The sequence below is a fragment of the Molothrus aeneus genome, chromosome 17 (assembly GCF_037042795.1).
Source record: "Molothrus aeneus isolate 106 chromosome 17, BPBGC_Maene_1.0, whole genome shotgun sequence".
Lineage (NCBI taxonomy): Eukaryota > Metazoa > Chordata > Aves > Passeriformes > Icteridae > Molothrus > Molothrus aeneus.
Window position 1 is genome coordinate 8,008,573 of NC_089662.1, and position 22,776 is coordinate 8,031,348.

General features: G+C 56.4%; 1 protein-coding gene across 5 annotated transcripts; it reads left to right on the forward strand.

Annotated features, from left to right (window-relative positions):
- The first annotated feature begins 3,596 nt into the window (after positions 1 to 3,596).
- On the forward strand, positions 3,597 to 22,032 carry BCL2L1 (BCL2 like 1). Of its 5 annotated transcripts, none has more exons than XM_066561714.1 (3): positions 3,597 to 3,759; positions 4,731 to 5,396; positions 20,324 to 22,032. In XM_066561714.1, the coding sequence occupies exons 2-3, from the start codon at positions 4,842 to 4,844 to the stop codon at positions 20,459 to 20,461; spliced, it is 693 nt and encodes a 230-aa protein (XP_066417811.1). In that variant the 5' UTR covers positions 3,597 to 3,759; positions 4,731 to 4,841; the 3' UTR covers positions 20,462 to 22,032. The 5 variants fall into 5 exon arrangements, with proteins under 5 accessions (XP_066417811.1, XP_066417813.1, XP_066417812.1 ...); XM_066561716.1 differs by having other exon boundaries at positions 4,736 to 5,396; XM_066561715.1 differs by lacking the exon at positions 3,597 to 3,759 and adding an exon at positions 3,863 to 3,910.
- Positions 22,033 to 22,776: the final 744 nt, after the last annotated feature.

Below are 22,776 nucleotides of genomic sequence, written 5' to 3' on the forward strand. Positions count from 1 at the left end.
GGGGATCTGATCTTCTCTCCTGCAAAAAGACCCCCCCCAATTCTTAACTTAATTAAAAGCTTCATTTGCTTTCTAGGTCTGCTCTCTCACTGACCTAAATGTGCCTCCAGAGCAGCACAGCTGTATCCACAGGGAGGAACGGGCAGTGGGTTCCTCTGGACATCAGGTTTCTTTTGAGTAACTACACTTTGGCACGTTCCAGAAGAGTGCCTTGGCGTGGTTTAGATTAGTTAGCTTTGAAAAAGGATTACACTAAGTTGGAACAAGCACTCCTATCCCAGAATAAGACTGATCCAACAGCAAGTGCAATAGGTATTTTGGAATAACTTCACACCTCTCTCTAATCCAAATTAGCTTTAAAATTCTGACACAATTCCATCACAGATGTGTTCAGTGTCTTTGTCTTAATGTAGTTGGGAATTTTGTGCCAACAGCACAATTTGCCCGGACAAAGAATCCTCCCAGCCATTTAGGCCATGGTGTTGGAGATAGGATGCAGCATTCCAAGATGAGAAATCAAGGACAGAGGGAGAGAAAATGGAGGAGTGTAAGAGAGTAGCAAGGACAGGATAGGGACACAGAAAGGTTGTGATAGGACAAGTGGGAATGGCTTTAAACTAAAAGAGGAGAGATTTAGATTGGATATTAGGCAGAAAATCTTCCCTGTAAGGGTGGTAAGGCTCTGGCAAGGGCTGCCCACAGAGAAGCTGTGGCTGCCCCATCCCTGGAAGTGTTGAAGGCCAGGTTGTACAGGGCTGATCCACTGGAAGGTGTCTCTGCCCAGAATGGTGATGGGGGCTTGGAAAAAGATGAGTTTTAAGGTCCCTTCCAACCCAAACCAGTCTGGATCCTGAGGAAGGCAGAGAGATCTGCACTTTCTGCAATGTAGCTAAGGCCCTGGTGAGCTGGAGATAATGCCTTATCACAACACACCACTGGAGCTTCACAAGTTACAAATGTTACTTATGGCAAATCCTACCAGGGACAGAAAGCCCAATAAACAACAACAGACACACAAGAGGCTACTCTAAGTTACACCAGCAGATAAACACAAAGCCAGCTGTTCCACATGCCTCAGAACCCAAGACAGGCAACCAGGAATAAGCAAGAGAAGCTTCCCCAAGGCTGAGGCAGCTGCATGGGAACCTGCTCCAGCAATTCCAGGGCCTTCTGCTGGGCTTCAACCCCAGCTGCCACTTAAACACAGGATGCTCCACTAACCAGGCAGCTTTAATTCCACCTGGCAGCTTCTTCATTGCCCTGCAACCCAGAGTTTTCTGTTCTTTTTATTGGGATAATAATCCAAAGGTCCTGGATGCTTTTCAGGGGTTAACATGTAAGTTGGAGCATTAGAAAGGGGTTAATACATAAGTTAGAGCATCTCTGAAGCTACAGTCCTGTCACAACAGCCTGCTGAGAACCATCCCACCACAAAGCCATCACCTGAACTCCCCCTGCATGACACTGGCAGCCTCAGAAAGTCACCTTTCATCCTTGCATTTCCCTGAGCAGGGTTAAGTGAACACTTCCAATGCTCTGGATCTACAGCTTCTCCCTCCTCTCTCAAAGTGCCCTTTACTCAAAGTTCAACTGGGCTTGTCTGCAGCACAGAATCAACAACGGATTCACCATCCCCCAAAACGCTTCTGTTCCATCATTTGATGCTCAAACTGGGAGACAAAGCCTTCAACTACCCCCAGGTGAGAGCTGAGCCCGCAGAAAGCTCCGCAGACCACCCCGAGCGGCAGCCAGGGCAGGGGAAAAGCTCTGGCACAGGCCTTGCTGTGCTAACGGCCCAGACCCGCCCCCATTCCCAAAAATAAACAGCCCTGACATCTCATGCTCCCTAAAAAAGATCCCACAAGTTTCAGAAGACATGAAGATGGGACATTCTAAGAATAGATGTTCAAGGAAAATAAAATTATTTTTAGCTAGCACAGCCTCAACTAATTGTTACATTAAGTTGAATGTTAAAAAAAAGCTAGCTTAAAAAAAGCCCCGCATAAAAGTAGCTCCCCTAATGCTTTTTTTTTTTTTTGTTACTTGGGCCAGGTTTTGCCCGGTTCGCTTCCCTCCTTTTCCTGGGAAGTGGGATTTGGACTGAGAAGAAGTTACAGAGCTTTCCGTCGTGAAATATAGGGTTTCATCAGATTTCGTGATGGTTTAAAGACTTAAAGCTTTATTTCACTGCCGAGGCACCCACCCCACCGTAAGGCACACGCCCAGCGCTCCAGTACCGGGAACCCCCCCGCCACGGCGGCTCCTCCCGTTACCGGCCGCAGGCTCCGGGCTCGGCTTCCCCGGGGAACGAGGGCTTCGCAGTCACTCCCCAGGGCTCCGTTACGAGACCGCCCGCCAGGCGCCATGAAAGCGGCTCCGGCCACGGGCTGAGCGGCCGGAGCCCACCTTCCGCCTCCGTTTCCCAGCCGAGGCCCCGTTATCAATACATGGGCTCGGAGTAGGCCCGGGGAACAGCCGCGTCGCCACGGCCGGAGCGAACGACCAGATACAGGGAAGGGCTACGGATCAGGGAAAGAGGGGCGAGGCCGGGGGTATCCGACCGGCGGCCCCGCACTCACCTCAGCAGCGCCGCCGCCACTCCGCGCGGGGCCCCTGCCGCCGCCGTTAACGGATTTCAAACAGGGCTCGCCAGTCCGAACCCACCAATCACCGCCTGGCACACGCCCTTTGAGGCGCGATGATTGGCCGGACCGCTTGAGGACCCGGATGAGCAGACGCCGAGCAATGCAGTAGCGCTCTTCCTGCAAAGCCTGGCGGGAAATGTAGTAAGTGCGTGCACAGTGAACAATGAGCGGGAGGGAACCGAACAACAACTCCCATAATGCACTGCGGGACAAAGTAGACCAATCAGAAAAGGCAATTCTTTGAATATCGTTTTAGGCGGCCTATCAGTGGCTGGTAGGCGGGCCCCCAGAGCCAGTGTCAGCCGGTGTGGCCGTGGGGCCGGACTCTGGTACTGCGGCTGTATCAGTGTCCGCTGCCCGGCTTCCACCCGCTGCTTCTCAGCAGATCAGCCCTTCTGACTGCTGGGCCCAGGGAAGGCGGCTTACACCGCCTGGTAAGACCGGCTAGGTTCCTCGATGCTGTGAGGAGAAAGTGCCCTTTGCGCAGTGTCGTTATCGATCCCAAGTGCTGCATAATCTTCCCCGCGTCCTTGCAGAGGAAGGGGCAGCCAGCTGTTAACGCCGGGGGCAGGACTCGGCTGCCACAGTCGCTTTCTGTGCTCCGGCACTACCCGCATAAACCTCCCCTCACACTCCGCCACGGGCTCCCTGCGCACTATGGAGACACACAACACCCCACATTAGTACCAGACTGCTGTGAGAGCTTTGCGGTCGTGTCAGTGGCAGGGCCGTGCCCGCAGGGCGCGGTGAGAGCGGAGGCCCGAGCTGACCCCGCCATGGCCGGCAGGGGGCACCCGTACTCCGCCCTCCTCCCGGCACCTTCGCGCCTGCGCACCAGCCCAGCCGGCACGGCGCGTGCGCTCCGTGCCCCCGCGCAGTCCAACCGACGCTCCTCGCCCAGCCTCGAGGCGCCGTGCGCATGCGCACCGCCCCCTTCCTGCCCCCTCCCACCCCACCGCACCCCCCCAGCCGCTCGGCGGGCGATGTGGAAGGAATCCCGGGACTGCTGAGCGGGCCGAGGCCCGTTGGGGCACCCGGCGACCTCCGGCGTTGCTGCCAGCCGGGCCCGCGCGGCAGAGCCGGGAAGGACGCGGACCCTCAGTCGAGCGCTGAGGTGAGGGGCGGGTAGGGTAAACCTTGAGTGACGGGCGGCTCAGCCAAAGGGAGAGGCCGCAGCCGGGCCCCGCCCCTCCTGGCCGCTGATTGGCTGGCGTGTCGGCCGCGCGGGCGCTGTGTCGGCCCTCGTGCGCGGCCCCGCCCCCCAGGTACGGCGACCGGCGGGGCCGTCCGGGGACCTGGGGGGGGCGATCCGGTGCTTGGGGGGGGGTGGTTCGGGGGTCTGGGGGAAGCGGCCCCGTGATTGGGGGGTGCAGTCCGGTGGCCAGGAGAACCGGCTACCCCCTGCGGTGCTCCCGCCTGCCGCTGCCCGGCGTGTCACCGTCCCGGCCACAGCGGCAGCGCGCCGCTAACCGTGACTGGAATCGCTGCCGTAAGGACGCGGGGCCGTGCGGCGGCTCCCGCGGTGACGAGCGCTTGCCGGTTTCAGCGGTTTATCCTCTCCGCCTGCGGGGAGCGAGGAGCTTCGGGGCGGCGGGGGCTGCGGTTACCGTCAAACCGGGCCACCCTGGGGCTGCCGTGATCCCTCGGTAGCGCAGCCCGTCCGCTGCCGCCGCCGCCGCAGCCGTTGGGTAACGCCGGCGGAGGGGGCGGAGGCGCCGGGCCCTTTAACGGGCGGGGCGAGGCGGGGGCGGTGCTGTCGCGTTCCGGGCCGACCCGAAGCTCCAGCAGAACAAGAACCGCCTCCGCCCCGGCCCGCAGCCGGCCTGCTAGGCGCAGCCCGCACCCGGTGAGATCTGGGGTCTGCTCGGAACGAGCCTGGGGGTCCCCGGGGCTCGAGGCTGCTTTCCGGGGGAGGGGGTGTTGTGGTCGGTTCTCTGTGCGGCTTCAATCTGGTGGCCCTGAGCCTCGGCGTAGAGCTGCGGGGTGATCTCAGTATAACGATAAGCTATCGGTGGTAATGGCGCGGGTGCATCTAAGAGCTGTGGCATTAACCGTTTCGGTGCCTCTCTCCTCCTCTGTGCTAAGGTCAGATGCTTCCATCGGTCGCGAGGAAGAGGAGCAGAGTCGGGACCTGCTAAGTGCTGATCTGCTTGTGCTCCGGACCATGGACTCATTGAGGGCGTCCCAGGTGTGAAAATGTACAGCAGTAACCGGGAGTTAGTGATTGACTTTGTTTCCTACAAGCTCTCACAGAAAGGATACAGCTGGAGTCAGCTGGAGGAGGAGGATGAGAACAGGACTGACTTTGCAGGGGAGGAGGACGAGATGGACGGGGTCCTCAACGGGAGCCCCTCCTGGCACGCAGCCACCAGCCACATAGTGAACGGTGCCACTGTGCACCAGAGCAGCCTCGAAGTCCACGAGATCCGTCGAGCGGCCGATGTGAGGCAGGCGCTGAGAGAGGCGGGGGATGAGTTTGAGCTGAGGTACCGGCGGGCGTTCAGCGACCTCACTTCCCAGCTCCACATCACTCCCAGCACGGCGTATCAGAGCTTTGAGCAGGTAGTGAACGAACTGTTCCGCGATGGAGTGAACTGGGGCCGCATCGTGGCTTTCTTCTCTTTCGGAGGAGCCTTGTGCGTGGAGAGCGTTGTTAAGGAGATGAGGGTATTGGTGAAACGCATCGTGTCTTGGATGACCACGTACTTGACCGACCACTTAGATCCCTGGATCCAGGAGAATGGCGGATGGGTAAGAACACCTCTGTGTGCTGGGGTGGCTGCCTGTGCCCTCCCTCGCTCCAGGCTGGCAGTGGGGCCGGTCAAACCGGCAGCTCCCTGCAATGTTTGTGCTAGAGCTTGTCCTACCCCTTGCAGGGAGGATAAAAGGGTGTGTGGTCTTTCCTTCTGTGCTCTAAACACTGTCTCAAGAGGGTCAGCCCACCATGCTCAGATACATCTTTCTCCATCCCTGCTTTTTCACCTCTCTGGATGTTATGTAAAAGACCTGTTTTTCCAAGAGCCTTTGGAAATCTAATGTCATCCAAGCTTGTTCTTCAAGGAGAGCCCTGGTTCTGGGGCATGTTCCCAGTGTCATTAATAACGGGGAGTGGAGCTTCCTCCTCTCCAAGGCAGTGTTGTGATGGGCTGGCTGGTGGTTTGCAGAGGTAGCAGCTACTTCTTCATTCTGGAAACAGCTTTTGCCTTGCTCATGGTGAAGTGAATCCCACAGCAGATCTCTGTGGGTGGGTGGGCTTCTGGTACTGTCTGAGCTGGTGTGGTGGGAGCCAGGGCCAAGGTGGAGGCAACCTCTGTGCTGGGGAGCTGCTAAGCCTGCAGCTGCTTTTCCCTTGGCAGGGAGCAGTGCTCCCAGCTGCCCCAGCAGCAAACCCTGGGAGCTCTCAGTGGTGAGGTATTAACATGAATAAGCATTTCTTCAGGAAGCATTCTTGAAATGCCGGGTCCGGCTGTGCGGTGCAGCCTGGGACTGCCGGCGGGAGGTATATGACCTACAGATGTCTGAGTTTTTATTTGGCTTCTGCATCTTAGTGATTCCCTGCTGCTGTAACCTTTACCGGTTCCCACTGGAAAGAGTTCATGCTGTCAGGCATTGGCATCTAAACAGTGGGGAATTGCCTCCTTGCTGGGAGCTGAGGCCTCTCGGCCCCTTCAGCTCGCAATCCATTGGCAGAGCCCAGCATTTTGGAAGGGGACAGGAGCCTTTGAGCCCAACGTTGTGCTCTGCACCCTCCTCGCAGAGAGGAGGTTCTCCCCAGCTCCCAGTGCCTGGCCACCAATGCTGGGTACCCCGGAGAAGAAGGGGAGCTGGTGTACCCAGGGAGAGGGAGCCGGTTCAGGAAGAGTGAAAAAATTCCAGGAATGTGACCGCCCTGGGGCACTGCCTGGGTGGGGCTGCTCAGGCAAGGAGAGGAGCTTGGTTTCGATTAATAGCCCAGGATCTGCTGGCCATTTCATCTGGCTGTATGTGGCCCATTAGCTCTCTCATCCTGCAGATAACCCTGGCCAAATACAGAGTTCCTTCCCCCTCCCTCTGCTTTTGGCTTTTAGAGCCACAGATTAGTTTTGGAATTAAGTGATCAAACTGGGGTTTCCAAGCTAGTGTGGCTGTTGCTGTTAGTGACGGATTGGGCTGTATCCTGGAGACCTAGGCGATAATGCAATCTGATTTTTTGTAAATGAACTCTCTGGGGGATTTAGATTAAATCACTGGTGGAAAATCACTGGTCCCTGCTTGTGGGGAATCAAACACCTCCTCCCTCTGTTCCCCACCCCCAACCATCACGATTCAGACTCTTCAATTTTTTTGTGTCTGTCTCTAAATTAATTGTTTGGAACAAATATTTGTTCAACAGATTGCGGGAGGGTCCGGACTCCTCTCTATCTGACCCGCCCACCAGCTCTCTCTTTGAAAAATGCCGTTTCCCACTCAGGGAACCGCCTTGCTCTCTTGTTCTAACCTTGAACCGGGCTTTTAACTTCCCTGCCCAGGCTGTGCCGCTGCCTGGGCTATGCTGGCAGCTGAATGGAAGCCAGGCAGGGTGGTGAAGGCCAGAGTGTGGGGAGTCCACACCACCAGCCACCAAAAACCTGCTCTGGGCAGTGTTGCTGCTACCAGCCTGTTGCAAACCCTGAGTCCTCATTTGACATCTTGGCTGTAGCTTTCTTCTACTCTCAGCTTTCATTATGTTCCTTCCTGTAGGAAGCCATGCCACTCCACACCAAGGGACAGAGGCCATAAGAGCTCCTGAGTGCCTCACGTGTGGGGTGTGCATGGGGATGCTTTGCTTTCCTTCACTCTCGCAATTCCAGCTGCAGGGAGAAAGCCACTGGCCTTCTGCCAGCTCTCCCTGCAAGAGGAGTGCCACCCTGCCCTGGCTGTGATGGAGCCATCCCTCTCCTGCTGCCCTGTTTGCACAGGGAGTCTGTTTGGTGCATTGGAGCTGTTAGAGCCTGTCCCATTCAAACAAAGCACTCCCGAGAGGTGCAGCAGGCAGATCCTGGTGAGAGAGATGCAAGTTCTGGCAGGCCTGCTTGGCAGGGCCCAGGTGGTTTGTGTTTTGGAGCACTGCAGCACTTCTCTTCCTGGAAAGCCCCTCTAAAAGAGGGAAGGAGCATGGCTCCATAGCAAGTGCTGCACAGCCCAGTTGTGCAGGAAGCTCTGTTTCATTCCCCACCAGTGGAACAAAGGCAGCATAGGAGGGCCGTGGGGTGCAGGTGCCTTTGGAGGCTGCTTTGTGCTGGGCTGTAGCAGTTCTCTTGAGAAATCGAAGTTTTGAGGCAAGGGGAAATAGTAAATCTTGCTCCATAATGTTAACATAGAAGTGTTTTGTCACATTTACTGGCTCTGCCTTGCTTTGCCCTCTGCTCTGCAATCTGGCACTGGGAAAACAAACAAACAAGAGCAACCCAAGGGGAACATTTAATAACCAGCCAGAAGGGAGCTGCTGCCTTGGCAAGCCATCAGATCCAAAAAGGAGGCTTTCCTGGGCTAGTTGCTTTGACCAGGACCAGGTCCCACTAGCTGTGAAGTTGAAATGGTGGTGCCAGTGGGGATTGGGAATTGTGGAGAGAGAAATTTGGTGAGTGGGAAGGAAGGAGGGGGAAGCACAGGGTGAACGGGAGACAGCCTGGCAGGCAGAGATGTACTGACCGTGCCTAATCTGTTTGAGAAAGGAAAGTGAGCAGTAGTTCCTTCCTGGCTGTGACCCTCCAGTGCGTGACAGCTTTTCCTTCAAGGCTAAATCCACATTCAGACTGAGATTTAAAGAGGGTTTTCTGGATGAGCTTGGAGTTATTTCTGTGGCTATAGAGTCAAGAGGTTTGTGGGGCATATGGTGGGGACCCACATGAAGGGGCTGCATCAGGCTAGAACTGAAAGCACATAGCATCTTTAGCACCAGTCTGTGATGTATATAAATCCCAACAAACTGTACTAGGCTGATGGAGAATGAGCTACTTCCTGCAATAGCTCAGTGCTTCCTGGGCTCTCAGTTGACCCTGGCCACACAGGACTTGGTGTGCTGGGACATGTGTTGTGTCACCCTGCAGAGGACTAAAAGCTTGTGATTTTCTTTGGGGAAAACCCTTTGAGCATGTCAATATAGCAAGCTCATTTTTATCTTTTAAATTTTTTTTCTGAATGATAGGAAATGACTCAGCCTGGGTCATATGACAGCTCACAGCTGGGATTTCGTCCTGTGCTGGCTCCAGGCTCCTCAATGGTTTCAGGTTGAGAGTTAGACTTTGATTCTCAGCTCTTTGAAAATGCTTTTTGGCCTTGTGTCCCAGGTATCCTGCACAAGCTGTCCTTGCCACTACCACATTTCCTGGGAGTGTGGTTTGCCAGAGTTCTGCCCTTCTGAGTGTTACAGGTTGGGTTTTGGGGATGTCCTGGCATTTCTAATCCTGTATGACATCACAGCCATTTGTTCCATGCGGTGGTCAACGTGCATCAGAACTGACTCACTGGAAATTATTGAGCTTAGCCAAGGCCATGCTTTACTGTCTTGAAGATGAATCCTATGGCTTCATCTCAGGCTGAGAGAACTGGGGTTCAGCCAGGAGAAGAGAGGGCTCCCTGACAGTGCCCAAAGAGGCTCCAGCAGAGGTGGAGGGGGACTTTAGACAATGGCATGGAGTGACAGGGCAAGGGGGAATTCCTCCCCACTGACAGAGGGCAGAGTTAGATTGGATATTAGGAAGGTTCTCTGCCCTGTGAGGTTTATGAGATGCTGGCACAGGTTAGTTACCCAAAGACGCTGTGGCTGCCCCATCCCTGGAAATGTTTGTGGTCGGGTGGATGGGGCTTTGAGCAACCTGGTCTGTGGTGCTCAGCTGTACTGTTGCTTTGCACTTTATCCTCGGTAATTATTTTACAGCCTTGATACCTTGCAGCTGAGATGATGGCCCCGTTGTCGTGGGGTGAAAAAAGTACTGTCCTCCTGCCACTGGGGTTCCCCATGTCCCTTCACAGTCCTGGGTGTTCCTCCCTGGCTGTGGGAGGTGCCAGCAGTGTCCTGACTCAGGTTGTCCTGCCTGGAGCAACCAGCCCAGGTAGCTGTATCCTCACTGACAGCTGGAGATCTGGGCTCAGCGTGCAGATCCCTGGCAGCTCCTCACCCAGCCTTCGACCTGGGAGGCTTTTCTGCAGTGCTCTCCAGGAAATGCCATTGGAATGACTTCCACTGCAGCTTCCTGCCCGGCCCACAGCAGCATTCCTGCCGCTAGACCAAGAGCAATGCAGAGGCTGATTTCAGAGCTTTGCTCTTTACCCCCTTTACTCGTTCTCCTTCTTTGGGGCCCTGCCTGTTTTCCTTGCTGCCTCTCGGTGTGTGGTGCAGTTTGATTACGTTCCTTAGATCTGTGATTACAGCAGGCGCCTGGAAAGCCAAACTCCTGCCCGTGGCTGGCTGTGGCTCAGAGCAGCCCACTTAACCCCGGGGTCTTTGAGCGAAAGGGATAGCATTTCCTTCACTCCCAGGGGAGCCACTGGCAACTCTGATTCCTAAAGCACTCCGAGGCTCTTTAATCCGAAGAGCTGAGTGTCATTTAAAAAAAGACCTGTGAAATAATTAACAAACTGTTTCTTGCTGCTCTGTGTTCACAGCTGCTCTCAGTAATGTCATTCCGCCTGCTCATCCTGCTCCTCTCTGACGCTGGAGCCGTGTCCCTGGAGCGCTGCCCGGGGTCTCTCTCTGCTTCAGCAGCAGTGGGGTGTCCCAGCACAGCAGAAAGGGTGGGTGGGAGCTCTCTTTTCCCCAGTGGAAGCTGCAGCTTTCTCTGTGTGTCTGGGCTGCTGTGCCTGATTTCCGTGGAGCTCTGGTGTGGTCTGTGAACATGGTTTCCCCCCGGGAGCAACAACACGCCTGCAGCACACACTGTGTGCAGCTGAATGGTGGTGTGGTGCTCTGAGACCTTTGCTGAAGCTGAGAAGGTTTGGTTTCCTTTGGTTCTTACCAGGCTGATAGCTGTAAGCACAGTCCTATCTTGACATTACAAGGAGTATTTCTCTAGCAGCTCTTTCCCCACTAGCTGTAAAACCAGAGTATTCCCAGGAGGAGCTGGGGGAAGGGAAGGGATGGATATCAGTTGTAGAAGTGTTGCAGACCTGCTGAACCAAGAGGCGAGGGATTAATGGTGGCTTCTGCTGTGGGAGCAGGAGGGGGCTGAGGGCAGCCATTCTGTCCCCTCTGGGGACCCCAGAGCAGCCAGGATGTTGACCTACCTGCTGATTCAGAGAGAAGTTATTCACTGAGGGTGGCTCTGCCTTGCAGTGGCAGGAGAGCAGCCATTCTCCTCCACCCTCTGCTCTCCTGCTCCACCCTCCCACAAGGGAGGGATGTTGCCCTTAAACACTATTGTTCTGAGCCACTAAAGATTAACGCATAGAGTGGAGACATGAAAGGGAAGCAGAGTCCCTCAGTGCCAGGGCATTCCTTGCTTTATTGCCCTGACCTTGGACAGGGAAACTTCTTCCTCCCTGCTCCTCACCTGGAAGGATGTGCAGGATGGGTTCTTGGTGCAAGATCTCTTTGAAGTCCCGCTCCTAATCATTCTTAAGATGCCAAGAGCTCAAGTTAGGGAACACGCATTCCAGAGGCGTGGGAGAGCTTCTCCCACAGTGCAGCCATGGAGGGGGGCAGCGGGGCAGGCTCAGGGCACGGGCTGGCACCCATCCTGGTCAGGTGGGGAGAAGGGTTACTCTGCCACAGCAGAACAGCCCAGCGGAACGAGGGTGCCGAGGGCTGCTGGGAGGCAGAGCCGTTAGCAGATGGCTCCAGCTGGGCTCACCGGAGAGCAGGTGTGGGTTTCGGGAGCAGCCTTTTAAGAGAGATGTCAGTTTTGAACCCGGGAGGCTCAAGGGGCTGAGCCATAGCTGCCACAACTCGCATGCTGGGGAGCTGTGACCTAGTTGTGCTGTAGAAATGCTCGGTTTATTTTTTTATTTTTAGGTATTTTGCTTATTTTATCCTCATGTTTAATTTAGTTAGCAAAAAAAGAATCGGAGGGCTGAGCAGTGCTGGGAAGGACTGCCTGCAGGCGGGAACGCCCGCTGCAGCTCCGTGCAGCCAGCATCTCTCCAGCCGCCCGTGTCTTCTCTCGGACACGTGCTCACGTGTACCAGCCCAGTGCTGTCTCTCAGGATCTCTTTAATGGGAAACCCAGTGCACTCAGCGCTGCTGCCTGCCTCCGGGGTAGCGAGGGAGGGAGGGAGGAGCGGGATTCAGAGCGTTAGCCAGAGAGGCTCCTGTGGCCACGGGGACTGTTTGAATGTTGTGCTGTAACTGGTCTGCCTTCCCTCTGCTGCTGGGAGCAGGAAGCTGGGGGAGTTTGGTGTTTTGGGGGGCTTTGAGCTGGTTACTTTTTCGACTGCTGCTTGCCTCTGCACTGGCACAGCAGGCCCAGGGAAGGGTAATGGGCTGTATCTGCAAAGAGGGAAGTTTCAGGGGGTTGTGCGATTCCCTTGGGGAGAGCTATTTGAATTTATTGCATTATCCTCCTTCCTGCTCAAGCTTGTGTTTCAGCTGTGTCTGCAGACGTAGCTGCTGATTTAAGTAGATCCAATTAGTAGCTAGCTCCTGGCATCAGTATCCTGCTTGGGGAGATGAGCCCTGGAGATGAGGAGCCTCCAGTGGGAGCAGGGCTGGGCTCAGCCTTTCAGCCCCCGTTCCTGATCTAGGATGGACCCAGAGTTCCCCAGCTCACAGCCCTGCACCTGAGCTCAGAGGGAAACCGAGGCAGGTGTCCTGCTCTGTGTTCTGCCTGGCCAAGAACAAAGAGCAGGCAGGTTCTCCCTGCTTGTACTGCTGCCAGGCAGGTGCTCTTAAGAGTGAAATCAAATACTCCAAAACGTGGCAAGCTGGCAGCAGGCAGGGCTTGGAGCAGGAGCTGGAGCTGTTCATGCTGGGACTGTGCAAGGGGCCTATGGGCAGAGCCATGCAGTGCCCTGGCTCCTGGGGTAGGATTCTAAAGGGAGCTGCTGGAGCTGCCTCCTGAAGGAGCATGGAAGCGTTTTCTCCTCTGCTGGAGGATGAAGGGCTCTTTGTGAAGCTCAGAGAAGAGGTCTAGGCTGGCATGGAGCTGGTTTAGTTTAAATGCAGCTAGTGCCATGATCAGGTGGAGCAGGACAGCTGTCTGCATTGCTTCTCTGAACAGTACCAGTGCCATTTGCCCATCTCCCTGGTTTGTGCCACCATGGAAGCTGTGGAAGGCTGGGGACACTGCCTGTGTTGTGCAGGGAGCACGTCTGGTGGCAGTACGTGGCATTACTCTGTGTGTGTGGCTTGTGGTGAGCTGGCTCAGGGTTTGGGCTGGGATGTGGGTGCTGGGTGTGTGTGTGGCCCTGGGTAGTGCCTGGGTGACATATGACTTATATATGGAGAAACTGAGGCGTTGCTACCTGTAAATCAGCCATTATGGAGTGTTGCAAGTGCCTTCATTCTGTACTTGTATGGCTCACCAGTGTATTAAACTTGCTGGAGAGCTAATGTCTTTTAATAGAGCAACTGACCTCATTTAGAAGCTTCCAGTGCACCAGCCAGTGATTATTTCATGCAACAACATGCATGGAGGAGCCCAGGGCAGAGCACAAAGTCTCCCTCTCATGCTGCACTGCTCTCTCTCGCATTTGCTGCATCAGCTGCCTACTGTGCTTCCTGCCCTCAAGTCAGCAAGGATTTTGCTAAAAGGGACTTTGTGGCTTGAATAATTTGAGATTTCATGGAACTAACAGGAAGTGAAAACAGAATGAGCACATCTTCCTCCTCTTCCTGCACCTCCACCCTTTCCCCTTTTTCATTCAAGTGGCATGTAAGAATTACAGCAGCCTCGTGAGGGGCCGGGGCTGAAGTGGGAAGTGGTAAAGCTTGGCTGTAGCTCCTCCAGGATGCTGGTGGACGAGTGGCTGAGGCAGGAGAACCAGGCAGCTCTTCCCCAGGATCTGTCTCCTCTGGGGACCATCCCTGCACCCAGCCTGGCTCCCTTGAGCCCTGGTAACACCAACATTCCCTGTGGGGTGGGTTTGGTGAGGCTCACGGTGCGGGTGAGGGCCAGAAAGAGCTGTCAGCATCGCCCACTCATCCCCTGGCAGGAGGGAACGTGGCTCGGCAGCCGGGCACACGTGAGCATGGCTCGTCTCCCCGGCACAGGTTTCCCCACGGTTACACAAGGGCACGATTGCACAGGAGCTCTGACGTCCAGGAAGAGCAGTGACAAGGTGAAAATTGAGCTCTGTTCCCTGGGTGCCAGTGGCCCTGCTGAGGTGCTGTCCCTCTGCTCCCCGGCAGATAACTGGGACATGAAAGCAGGAGCCTTCCCTGCCCCCCGAGCGTGCCCCTCGCACAAAGGCTGCTCTGCTGCGGGGCTCAGACACCATCTGTCCGGTGGGGAGAAGCATCAGAGAGACCGTCTTTCCTCGGACTATTCCACTTAATGCCCTTTGGAAAACAATCCCATTCCCAGCAGGTGCTAATCTCTTGAGTGGATCCGGCTCAGCCAATGTGTTCTTCGCTGTGCCTTTGTACCAGAGCCGTGTCTCCTGCCATCCTTGCCTGCCCTCCCAGAGCAGCCCGGTGCTGGCCAGGGCTGTGGTACCTTCGGGAGCCCTCAGCCTGGTTAGCTCTGGGAGGAACACTGATGAAAGATGGATGCAAATGGATTAGTCATTCACATCGTCTCCGGCTTTAATACACATGAATGTTTCAGCAGATTTCTGGAACGGAGAGTGCGATTCCCTGCTCTCCATCTCGTGCTGTGCACAGCAGTCTCCCGGGGCAGGGACGGGGGTTACAGCTGTCACCGTAGCCTCTTTCATGTATTTGGAAAACGCTGAAATTGTGCTGAATGGTGTGGGGTTATTGCAGGTTCCCTGGAGCCGGTGATGAAACCAGTTTGACAGAAGGCTGCCGCGGCAAGGATTAGGGCTGGAATGTGCTAGTGAGGGTTTGTTTCTGGTTAGAAAAGAGCTGGCTCTGGCCTGGGCTAGGCTGGAGCCCTGCAGGTCTGTTGGGCTTTGGCCCAAGGGACAGCTTCCCTGCTGGACCCCCAAGCTGCAGTCCCACAGCAAAGCCCGAGTGAGAAGAGAAAGAAGAGGGGGTGTTCTTATTTAATTGACTCTTTTGAATTGATGGCTGCCTCCTTCCCAGTCGCAGGTTTCATTGAATGCCCTGGGATTCTGGGAGGGCCAGCACCCCAGGGTCCACAACACCCCAGCACCAGCTCCAAGGGCAGGAAAGGCAGGAGGGGCAGTGGGTGGGTGGCATTCCCTGCCATTGTCATGGAGATCAGCAGCTGCTTCCCTGGAGGTCACCATTTGCATAACAGTTAGAGCTGAGTCTCTGGAGTATTTGCACCTGCAGCTGCTGTCCCCAGAGCCCCTTCCTCTCTCTGTGTCCCAGAGCCCCTTCCCCACCCCATTCTGAGCCTGCCTGGGGTTGCTGGTGGGGACCAGTGGGGTGAAGCTGCAGATCTTCTGTGCCCATAGAAGGGGAACTGGAATTAGATGATCTTTAAGGTCCCCTCTAACCATTCTAGGATCTATGGGGAATTGTGTGTTTCTGTGGGGAAGGTCAGACCTGCCTTGGATGGCAGGATCCCTTGCCATGCTCCTGAGTCAGGTGCTCACCTTGACCTCCACTGCCCAGCACTGCAGGCAGTCCTGCGACCTCTGCAGTCACACTTTGTCCCTGCTGCCCTCCTTTCAGGGCTGGGAGTGGTGTGGGCCACATGTGGATACAGCATCAGGGGGAGCAGGGCAGAGGGAGAACCTCTAGGATGTCTCTTCCATTCATATCACAAAGGGACCCACAGAGCTGTGTTTACAGGATCCCAGTGGCAGCCTTTGGGAATACTTATGTTTTCTTTTATTCTTAAAGCTCTCAGCTGCCTTTTCTCCCCTGTGCTTCACCTCCAGTTCACATATGCCAGCCCCATGTGGTAAGCTGGCAGCCCAAAGGGGCTCTGGGAGCAGGTTGCTGTCGATGCAGGGCTTTGTTGTGGTCTGTGCTGAGCTGCTGCCTTTCTTTTTCCCTCCTTGTCTTGCTGCTCAGCACAAAACTGTTCCCAGCATCTCATTAACAAATGTCTGGTCATCCAGATGACTCTGCTCCCGGCCAGCAATTGCTGTTAGACCTCTGAGCAGGAACACAGCTGTACTTACGGTGAAGGTAAAACAGAAACAGTCTTGTTTTCAAGGGAAACATTGCCTCGTGATGAGAATGCCTGGGTTGGGAGTCAGATGCTGTGGCTCATGCTGCTGGCTCGCACACAGCTCTGGGAAAGGCACTTAACCTCCCCATAGCTGTTGATCCATCTGGGAGCAATGCTCACTTATCCCACGGGAGGTTCTGGGGAACCAGATCATTTTTGCTCAAACACACCTGGGTCCTTGGGTTGGAAAGGCTGTTGTGCATGCTGAGGTGGGTGCTGGGGGTATCTGTCTTACTGGGCTGTGGCTGGGTATTGGAGCCCTGGGGAAGCTCCAAAGCTTCTGCTGGAGTCCAAGTCTCCATGTCTAAGTTTGACCAAGTTCACCTGGATACTCCCAGTAGAGCCTGAATCTTCTCTGCTGGTTTTCAGAGCTTTGTCCTGGTATCTCAGTGACCTCCATACCCCTCACCCCCTTGTGCAGGGCAAACTTTGAGCCCCAAACTGCCAGAGCCCTCCCCTCTCCGCTCTCCTGCTTCACCACAAGCCAGATGGGAGTTTATTGCCCACATCTGCTTCCTTCACCTGCCCTCATGGCTCAGTGTCACCGAATCCTCTTTCCCCAAGTGCTGGGGCTTATCTTGAAAGAGGAACCTGCTCTGCTCTGCTCACCCTGAATGGGATCCAGCAACTCTTCTCCTCCCGCGCAGGCAGCACTGGTGAATGAAACCAACCAAACAAATGAGAGCCTCAAATTTTTGGTGTTCCCCTTCCCAGGCTAAGATGTGAGTATTGTCTCAGTCAGAAGTTGTGCTTCTTTAGTCTGCTCTCCCACTTGAGACAGAGCACTTCAGGTCAGACCTGCTCCTCCTGCCTTTTTGCCACAGGGTTGTGTGTGGGCACTGGGCAGTGTTTATTTAAACACTGCATCCCCACAGTACTGGGTTGCAGTTTGGGGCTCTGTGAGTGTCCAGAGAACTTTTGGCACTGCAGAACCTCCCTGCCACAGCTCTGGGGAGTGGTGGATCCTGACTCTCCAGGTTTCTCTGCCTCCTGCAAGCAGCATGTGCAGCAGGAGGGAAGCATGCCCTGCCCCAGCTCCTCCAGCAAGTGATGTTTTAGGCTTCAACAAGAAAATGTGCATTCCTTCCCCAACTCTGTGGAGGAAAGGCAAAGGCAGAGGATTGCTTCTTGCATAGGAATAAGATCTCTGCTTACTCATTGCCTGCCCTGGAGCATCCTCCTCTCGGACGTGTCAGTGACCTGGGGTGGGGAAGGGGATGTGACAGCCGTTCTGATGGAACAGCCTGTCCTCTCTGGCCAGGGATTGAGACACTGACGTGCTGTTGCTACCACAGTCCTTGTGATCAGCTCAGGAATTCCAAATATTTCCTCTCAGATAAAGGTGACTGGGGGAGGCCAGAAATATCTGGACGTGTCTGGGCAAGCCTGAGATCCAAACACCAGGCCAGAGAGGTCGGGATCATTCCTGGGAGTGCTGGGCTTCAGGTGCAGAGCGGCCAAGGCCCGGGATGGTGTGGGAACAGAGCAAGCTGCCTTTCCCTAACCTTCAACCCACCCCCAGCATGGGCAGGGAGGACGTTCCCTGCCTGTTTTCCCACTCCCTCTGGTCTGGGATCTGATTCCCAGGGGACACATCTGGGATCAAAGTTGTGCAGAGGCTGAGCTATCACAGCTCCTAGGGTGGTTTCCCTGGGGAAGGGCAAGGCACTCTCCTCAGGTCCCCTATAGCCCCCAGCTGTGGCTCCAGCAGCTGCTGCTCCCTTCCCAAGGGAAGGAGAGGGGCTCAGCTCAGGTCCCTCCCTGCCTGTGCTGGACTCTGGCTGTGCTGCTCTCCGCCTGTAGCACCCGATAGCTCTGCGCTCACTGTGCGCCATTTATCTCTCCTTCAGCAAACACTTCCTTTTCTTGGAAGCAAGGGCTTCTTGGAACTGCCTTTCCCCAAAGGCACCACATGCCATGGAAAAAGCAGCATGGAGAAGCGGCTGCCAGCCCTCCTTGGCTCCCTGCCCTGCTGGGGGGGCCTCTCCTGGTGCCTGCCCCACAGAGAGGCTGGGTGGATGTGTGGCCCTGTCCAGCACTGCAGCCTTGCTGGGCACAGTGGGGACATCCCTGCTGTGGGTCAGGAGGAGCCTGTGGAGATGTGTGGGACTCTCAGTGGGGCAGGTCCTACTGAATTCCTGAGGAAAGCAGATCTTCTGGGGAATACATCACGAAGGTGCAGCCACCTTTGTCCAGCTGAGCATTCTGCACGCAGCCTCAGGTGCTGTGAGCAAGTGGCTGGGATGTGTGTCCAAGGGAAGGACCATCCCAGGAGCGAGGGCCCTGGCACTGAGAGATCAAGACATATGCTGAGTTGGAAGGGACCCACTGGATCATCAAGTCCAACTCCTGGCCCTGCACAGGACAGCCCAGCAATGCCACCATGTGCCTGAGAGTGTGGTCCAAATGATCCTTAATGCTGTTTCAGGCTTAGTGCCATCACCACTCCCCTGGGGAGCCAGTTCCAATGTCCAACCGGCCTCCTGCTGAAGAACCTTTTTCTAACATCCAACCTAACTCTCCCCAGACACAAATTATGTAGGGGTGGTGTTTTTTGGACAGGTGCCTTCTGCCCCAGTTCCCTGTGCCCTCCATCCCTGCCAGCCTGCTCTCAGTTTGCTGCCACTGCCATGCCCTGTCACAGCTCCATACTCATCACCACCTATCAGCAGAGAGATTTCCTGTGCCAGAATTTAAAATATCTCCTTCTAGGGTTTGGGCTCTGCTCCTTTCCCTCTCCTGCAGCACATCACTCGCTGTTCTCTGGGTGAGTGGACTCACCCTTCTCCCTGGACAGCATCTGCCTGTGAGCTCCATGCTGCCCATTCCTTCAGGGCCAGGACACAGTACAGCACCTCCACAGATCCCATGCCAGCTGGCAGGCATGGTGGGAAGTGAGCTGCATTCTGCCACTCTGTGTGGGTGGGAGTCATGGGGATGACTGTCATACCCCTGAAGAGGACTGTAAGTGAGGTGGCAGCAGTGACATGCTCCAGGGTGAGTTAGCAAAGTCCCTGTGTCCCAACACTCTGCATTTGGGTTTGTGAGTACCTCCTCATGGTCATGGGGTGTGGAAGGCAGCTGGGGGAGGTGTCTGGTGGGACGTGGAGAAGAGCTTTGGTGGCAGAGGCAGATGCTGAGGTGTACAGCTTATCAAGGACCTGGTCCCCTGTGGTGGGGAGCCCTGTGGCCATGGAGAGGCACACAGCCCAGCTCCCTGGGAGTAAGCATGCAGGTCTGCTGCACACCCTGCTTTGAAAAACTGTCTGAGCTTGGTCATAGGTATGTGGCAAGGTGAGGAGATACCCCACAAGCTGTGACCATCCTGGAGCTGTTTGGTGGGAGCCGGGAGACTTGGCACCACGTTCCATGGGAGAGAGGCACCTGGATGCCAGCCATGACCTGGGCACCAAACCCCCGGAGTCCTGCGGGCACAGGCTGTGGGCAGGTGTGGGAGGCAGAGTGCTGGCAGAGCAGGCAGGCAGGAATGCTCCCCCTGCCTGTGCAGAGGCTGTGGTGAGGCGTGACAGCGTCAGCCGGGCTTATCTCTGCTTTCCCAGGGCAGCTGGGTTACTGGAACTGCACTCACTTACCAGGAACCCGGGGATCTTGCTGGAAGATGGGCTCAAGGTGCGACAGCATTGAGCCCCTGCTGACGCTGAGCTGCTGGTGATCCCTGAGCCTGGAACTCACAACTTCCTCTCCATCCAGCTCTGAGCCTCCTGCTCAGCCCTGATAAAACTGAGAGATCCTGGGCCACGTGTTTCCCTGCTGCCTGCCCTGCCGTGTGCGGCTCAGGGACCCCAACAGCTCTCCTTACCATGGGCTGAGGTCTTCCCAGCTCCTGCTGCTGCTGGAGGCAGCCGGCTCGGACGAGCCGGGCCGGAGTGACTGCATTCCTGGCCAAGCCTCGTGCTTGGCCTGCTCTCCTGAAGCCGTGGGAAGGCAGTAGCTTGGCGACCCAATGTCTGCCTTGGCCGCAGGGATTCGTGAAATCCAGCTCGTGTTGTGGAGTAACCTGCGACGGCCAGCATGTGGGAGTGGGAGGTGGGAGGCTCCGCTGTGGACACAAAATCACTGGGAGGATGCACGGTGTGGGCTCCTGCAGCTGTGGGCACCAGCCCTGCTGCTGCTTCCACAGGCCTCAGCCAGGGAATGGAGCCCAGCGGGTTCCCACTGCAATGATTTCTGTCACACTTGGATGCTAATTTTAGAGAGCCAAGAGCACGTGATGCACCCCCTGCCCTGCCCGCGTGGTGTTCTCCTCACAAATCCTTCCTGGCATCCTCTTCTCTCATGACTATGCTTGTCCCTTTGCCCTGTGTGCATGATTCAGAGCGAGGAAGCACAAGGCATCTGTCATCTGCCTGGTCCCCACCACCACTTTCCTGCCAGCCCTTCCCTCTCTGCTCCACTCACACCCCCGTGCTCACCACTCTCCTCTTTCCACAGGAGCGCTTTGTGGACCTCTATGGGAACGATGCTGCTGCCGAGATGAGAAAAGGCCAGGAGACCTTCAACAAATGGCTCCTGACAGGAGCGACAGTGGCTGGAGTGCTTCTGCTGGGATCCCTGCTGAGCCGCAAGTGAGCGGCCGCCGCCGAGCCCCCGTGGCCGGGACGGCTGCGCCTCCACCGCCACATCCACTACACTCCGCCCCCGAGCACCGGCACCGGGGCAGCCCCTCCATCCCGGCCGAGCACCCTGCTCCATGGAGTTTTCTCCCTCGTGCCGCCAGCTCCTTTTATTGTAGCCCGTCTTATTTACTGTTCTGTTGTGTTTTAAAGGCGCTGAGGCCAATGCAGCACTTCAGCCACCAGCTCCCAGTGCAGCTGGGGGGGGGCACAGGCTAGAAGGTGTTCCAGCCCTGCAGGGTTCTCCAAATAATTTGGAAGAGAATAAACAGACTTATTTTTGCATGTGTGAGTGCGTGCGTGTGTGTAGATGTGTCACTAATATAAAGTTCCCCAGCCAGAGCAAGGGTCAGGCTCTGTGCCCCCGTCTCTGGCACGCACAGGCACCGGGGAGAGGCGGGAGCTTCCCTGCAGCATCCCTATCCTGTCCTTGCTTCTCCAGTCAGAGCTCATCCCTGTGCAGGGGGAGGAAGAGGAGGAGGCAGAGGCCAGAGGTGAGGGGCTCTGCCCTTGGTCAGAATTCCTTTCTCCCCACATTCACAGTTTTTGGGAGCTGTGGCCTATCCCAGGTGAGGATGGTGTGCCAGGCCCAGGGCTGTGCATGGTTTGAAGCGTTCTTTGCCCTCTTCCTCCTCACTCCAAATGTAGATGGCTGTGGGACAGTGCTCATCCCTTCCCAGCCTGTTCCTCTGGGCTGGCGAAGGAGGGAGGCAGGAGTGGAGGGGGGAGTGCTTGTCCCTGGCACAAAGGGCTTTGCAGAGAGCTGGGGCTGTGGTGTCCAGGAGTCCAGAGCTGGCGATTGGAAGGGTCAGGGGAAGCACCTTCACTGGGGTGGCAAAGCCCAGGGAGCAGCTGATTCACGAGACGAGCAGGGAAGCAAGCCCAGGGGAGATGGAAGTGAGGGCTGGCACTGGCTGAGAGCCATCTCCACCTCTGGGGAGCCTCTTTGGGGACAAAAGGAGCTGTTGGCCTCTCCACTGCTGTTCCCCATGTTCCCAGTCCCATAGTGCAGGCAGTGCCCATGCGTGGCTGTGATGGCTGCATGCAGTGACTGAGGTGTCTGGCTTCCCTCCCCCTCATTCCCACGCTGCTCCTGCTGCTGCTGGAGCAGGGAACCTCCGGCCTTTGAGCTGAAATTAGCTTCCACAATAAACGCCCTCATTCTTCGAAGCCCACCGCGGGCAGACACAGCTGTCCACAGCTTGTCCGTGTACATACTGCCCGCGCTCTGCTGTACATATACGAGTAGTTTTTAATTCATTTGTGAATACTATTAATGCTATTTTTGTTATCTTGTCTGTCCGTATTTATGTGTGGGACCGTGCTCCCTGCAGAGGCCAAGCTGGGGTGGAGGTGAGGGGAGAACCGGAGATTCCAGGGGGGCTCACTTGGCCACTGAGCACGGACTCGCGCTCCTCATGTCGGAGCCACTCTGATCCCGCATGGGGAGCACGAGGATTAGCATTAGCCCATTGAACGCTTCGGTTTGCAGGTGGAGGTGAATCCACAAATAAATTTGTCATTCGAGTTGCTGCTGGTGCTGTGGTCTTTGCAATTGTTGGGAATTTGAGTGAATTTGGGGCCAAAGGAGTTGGCTTCAGTGGGAGGGATGGATGGATGGGAATGAGGTCCTCTCCCTGCCCAGGGAAGGGTTGGGGTGCTCCAAGGGCAGTTTGCTGTGGTCCAGAGGGATGGTGGGGGGGTGGGGTGGCACTAAGGGGTGATGGGGACAGGAGAGCCCAGGGCAGGCTCTTAGCTGGGCTGGGGGTGCTGGTTTTGGGGACATGGGCTCAGCACCTATGAGGAGGGCAGGGAACTCACAGCCTCGCTGGAACCCACAGCCCCCTGCATTCCCGGGGCTACCCTTCAAAGGAGCCCCTTTGTGCGGGGCTCATTCCAGCACGGTTTGGACCACACAAACACTCGGCCTTTTTTGGGATGTCACAAGCATGGGGAACGCCGAGCCGCCCCACATCCCTACCACGGCAGGACGCGCCCAGCTCAGCCATCCTCAGCCCCCCTCCCCTGTCCTTTCCGGGGGACCCCCGGAGCGGGGGGGCAGCGCCGGGCCCTGGCGTTGGGCTCCGTGGGGCGGCGGGAGCGGCGGGAGCCCGCGGACACGAGCACCATCCCGTGGGCAGCGGGAGAGCTGCGGCCGCAGCGGCTGCGGGGAGCGGCAGCGCGGGGACCCCCGTGACCGACAGAGCCGCGGGGATTGGAGGCACCCCCGGTCCCCGAGGGCCACTCGCCCCGTCCCCACCGCCCGGAGCC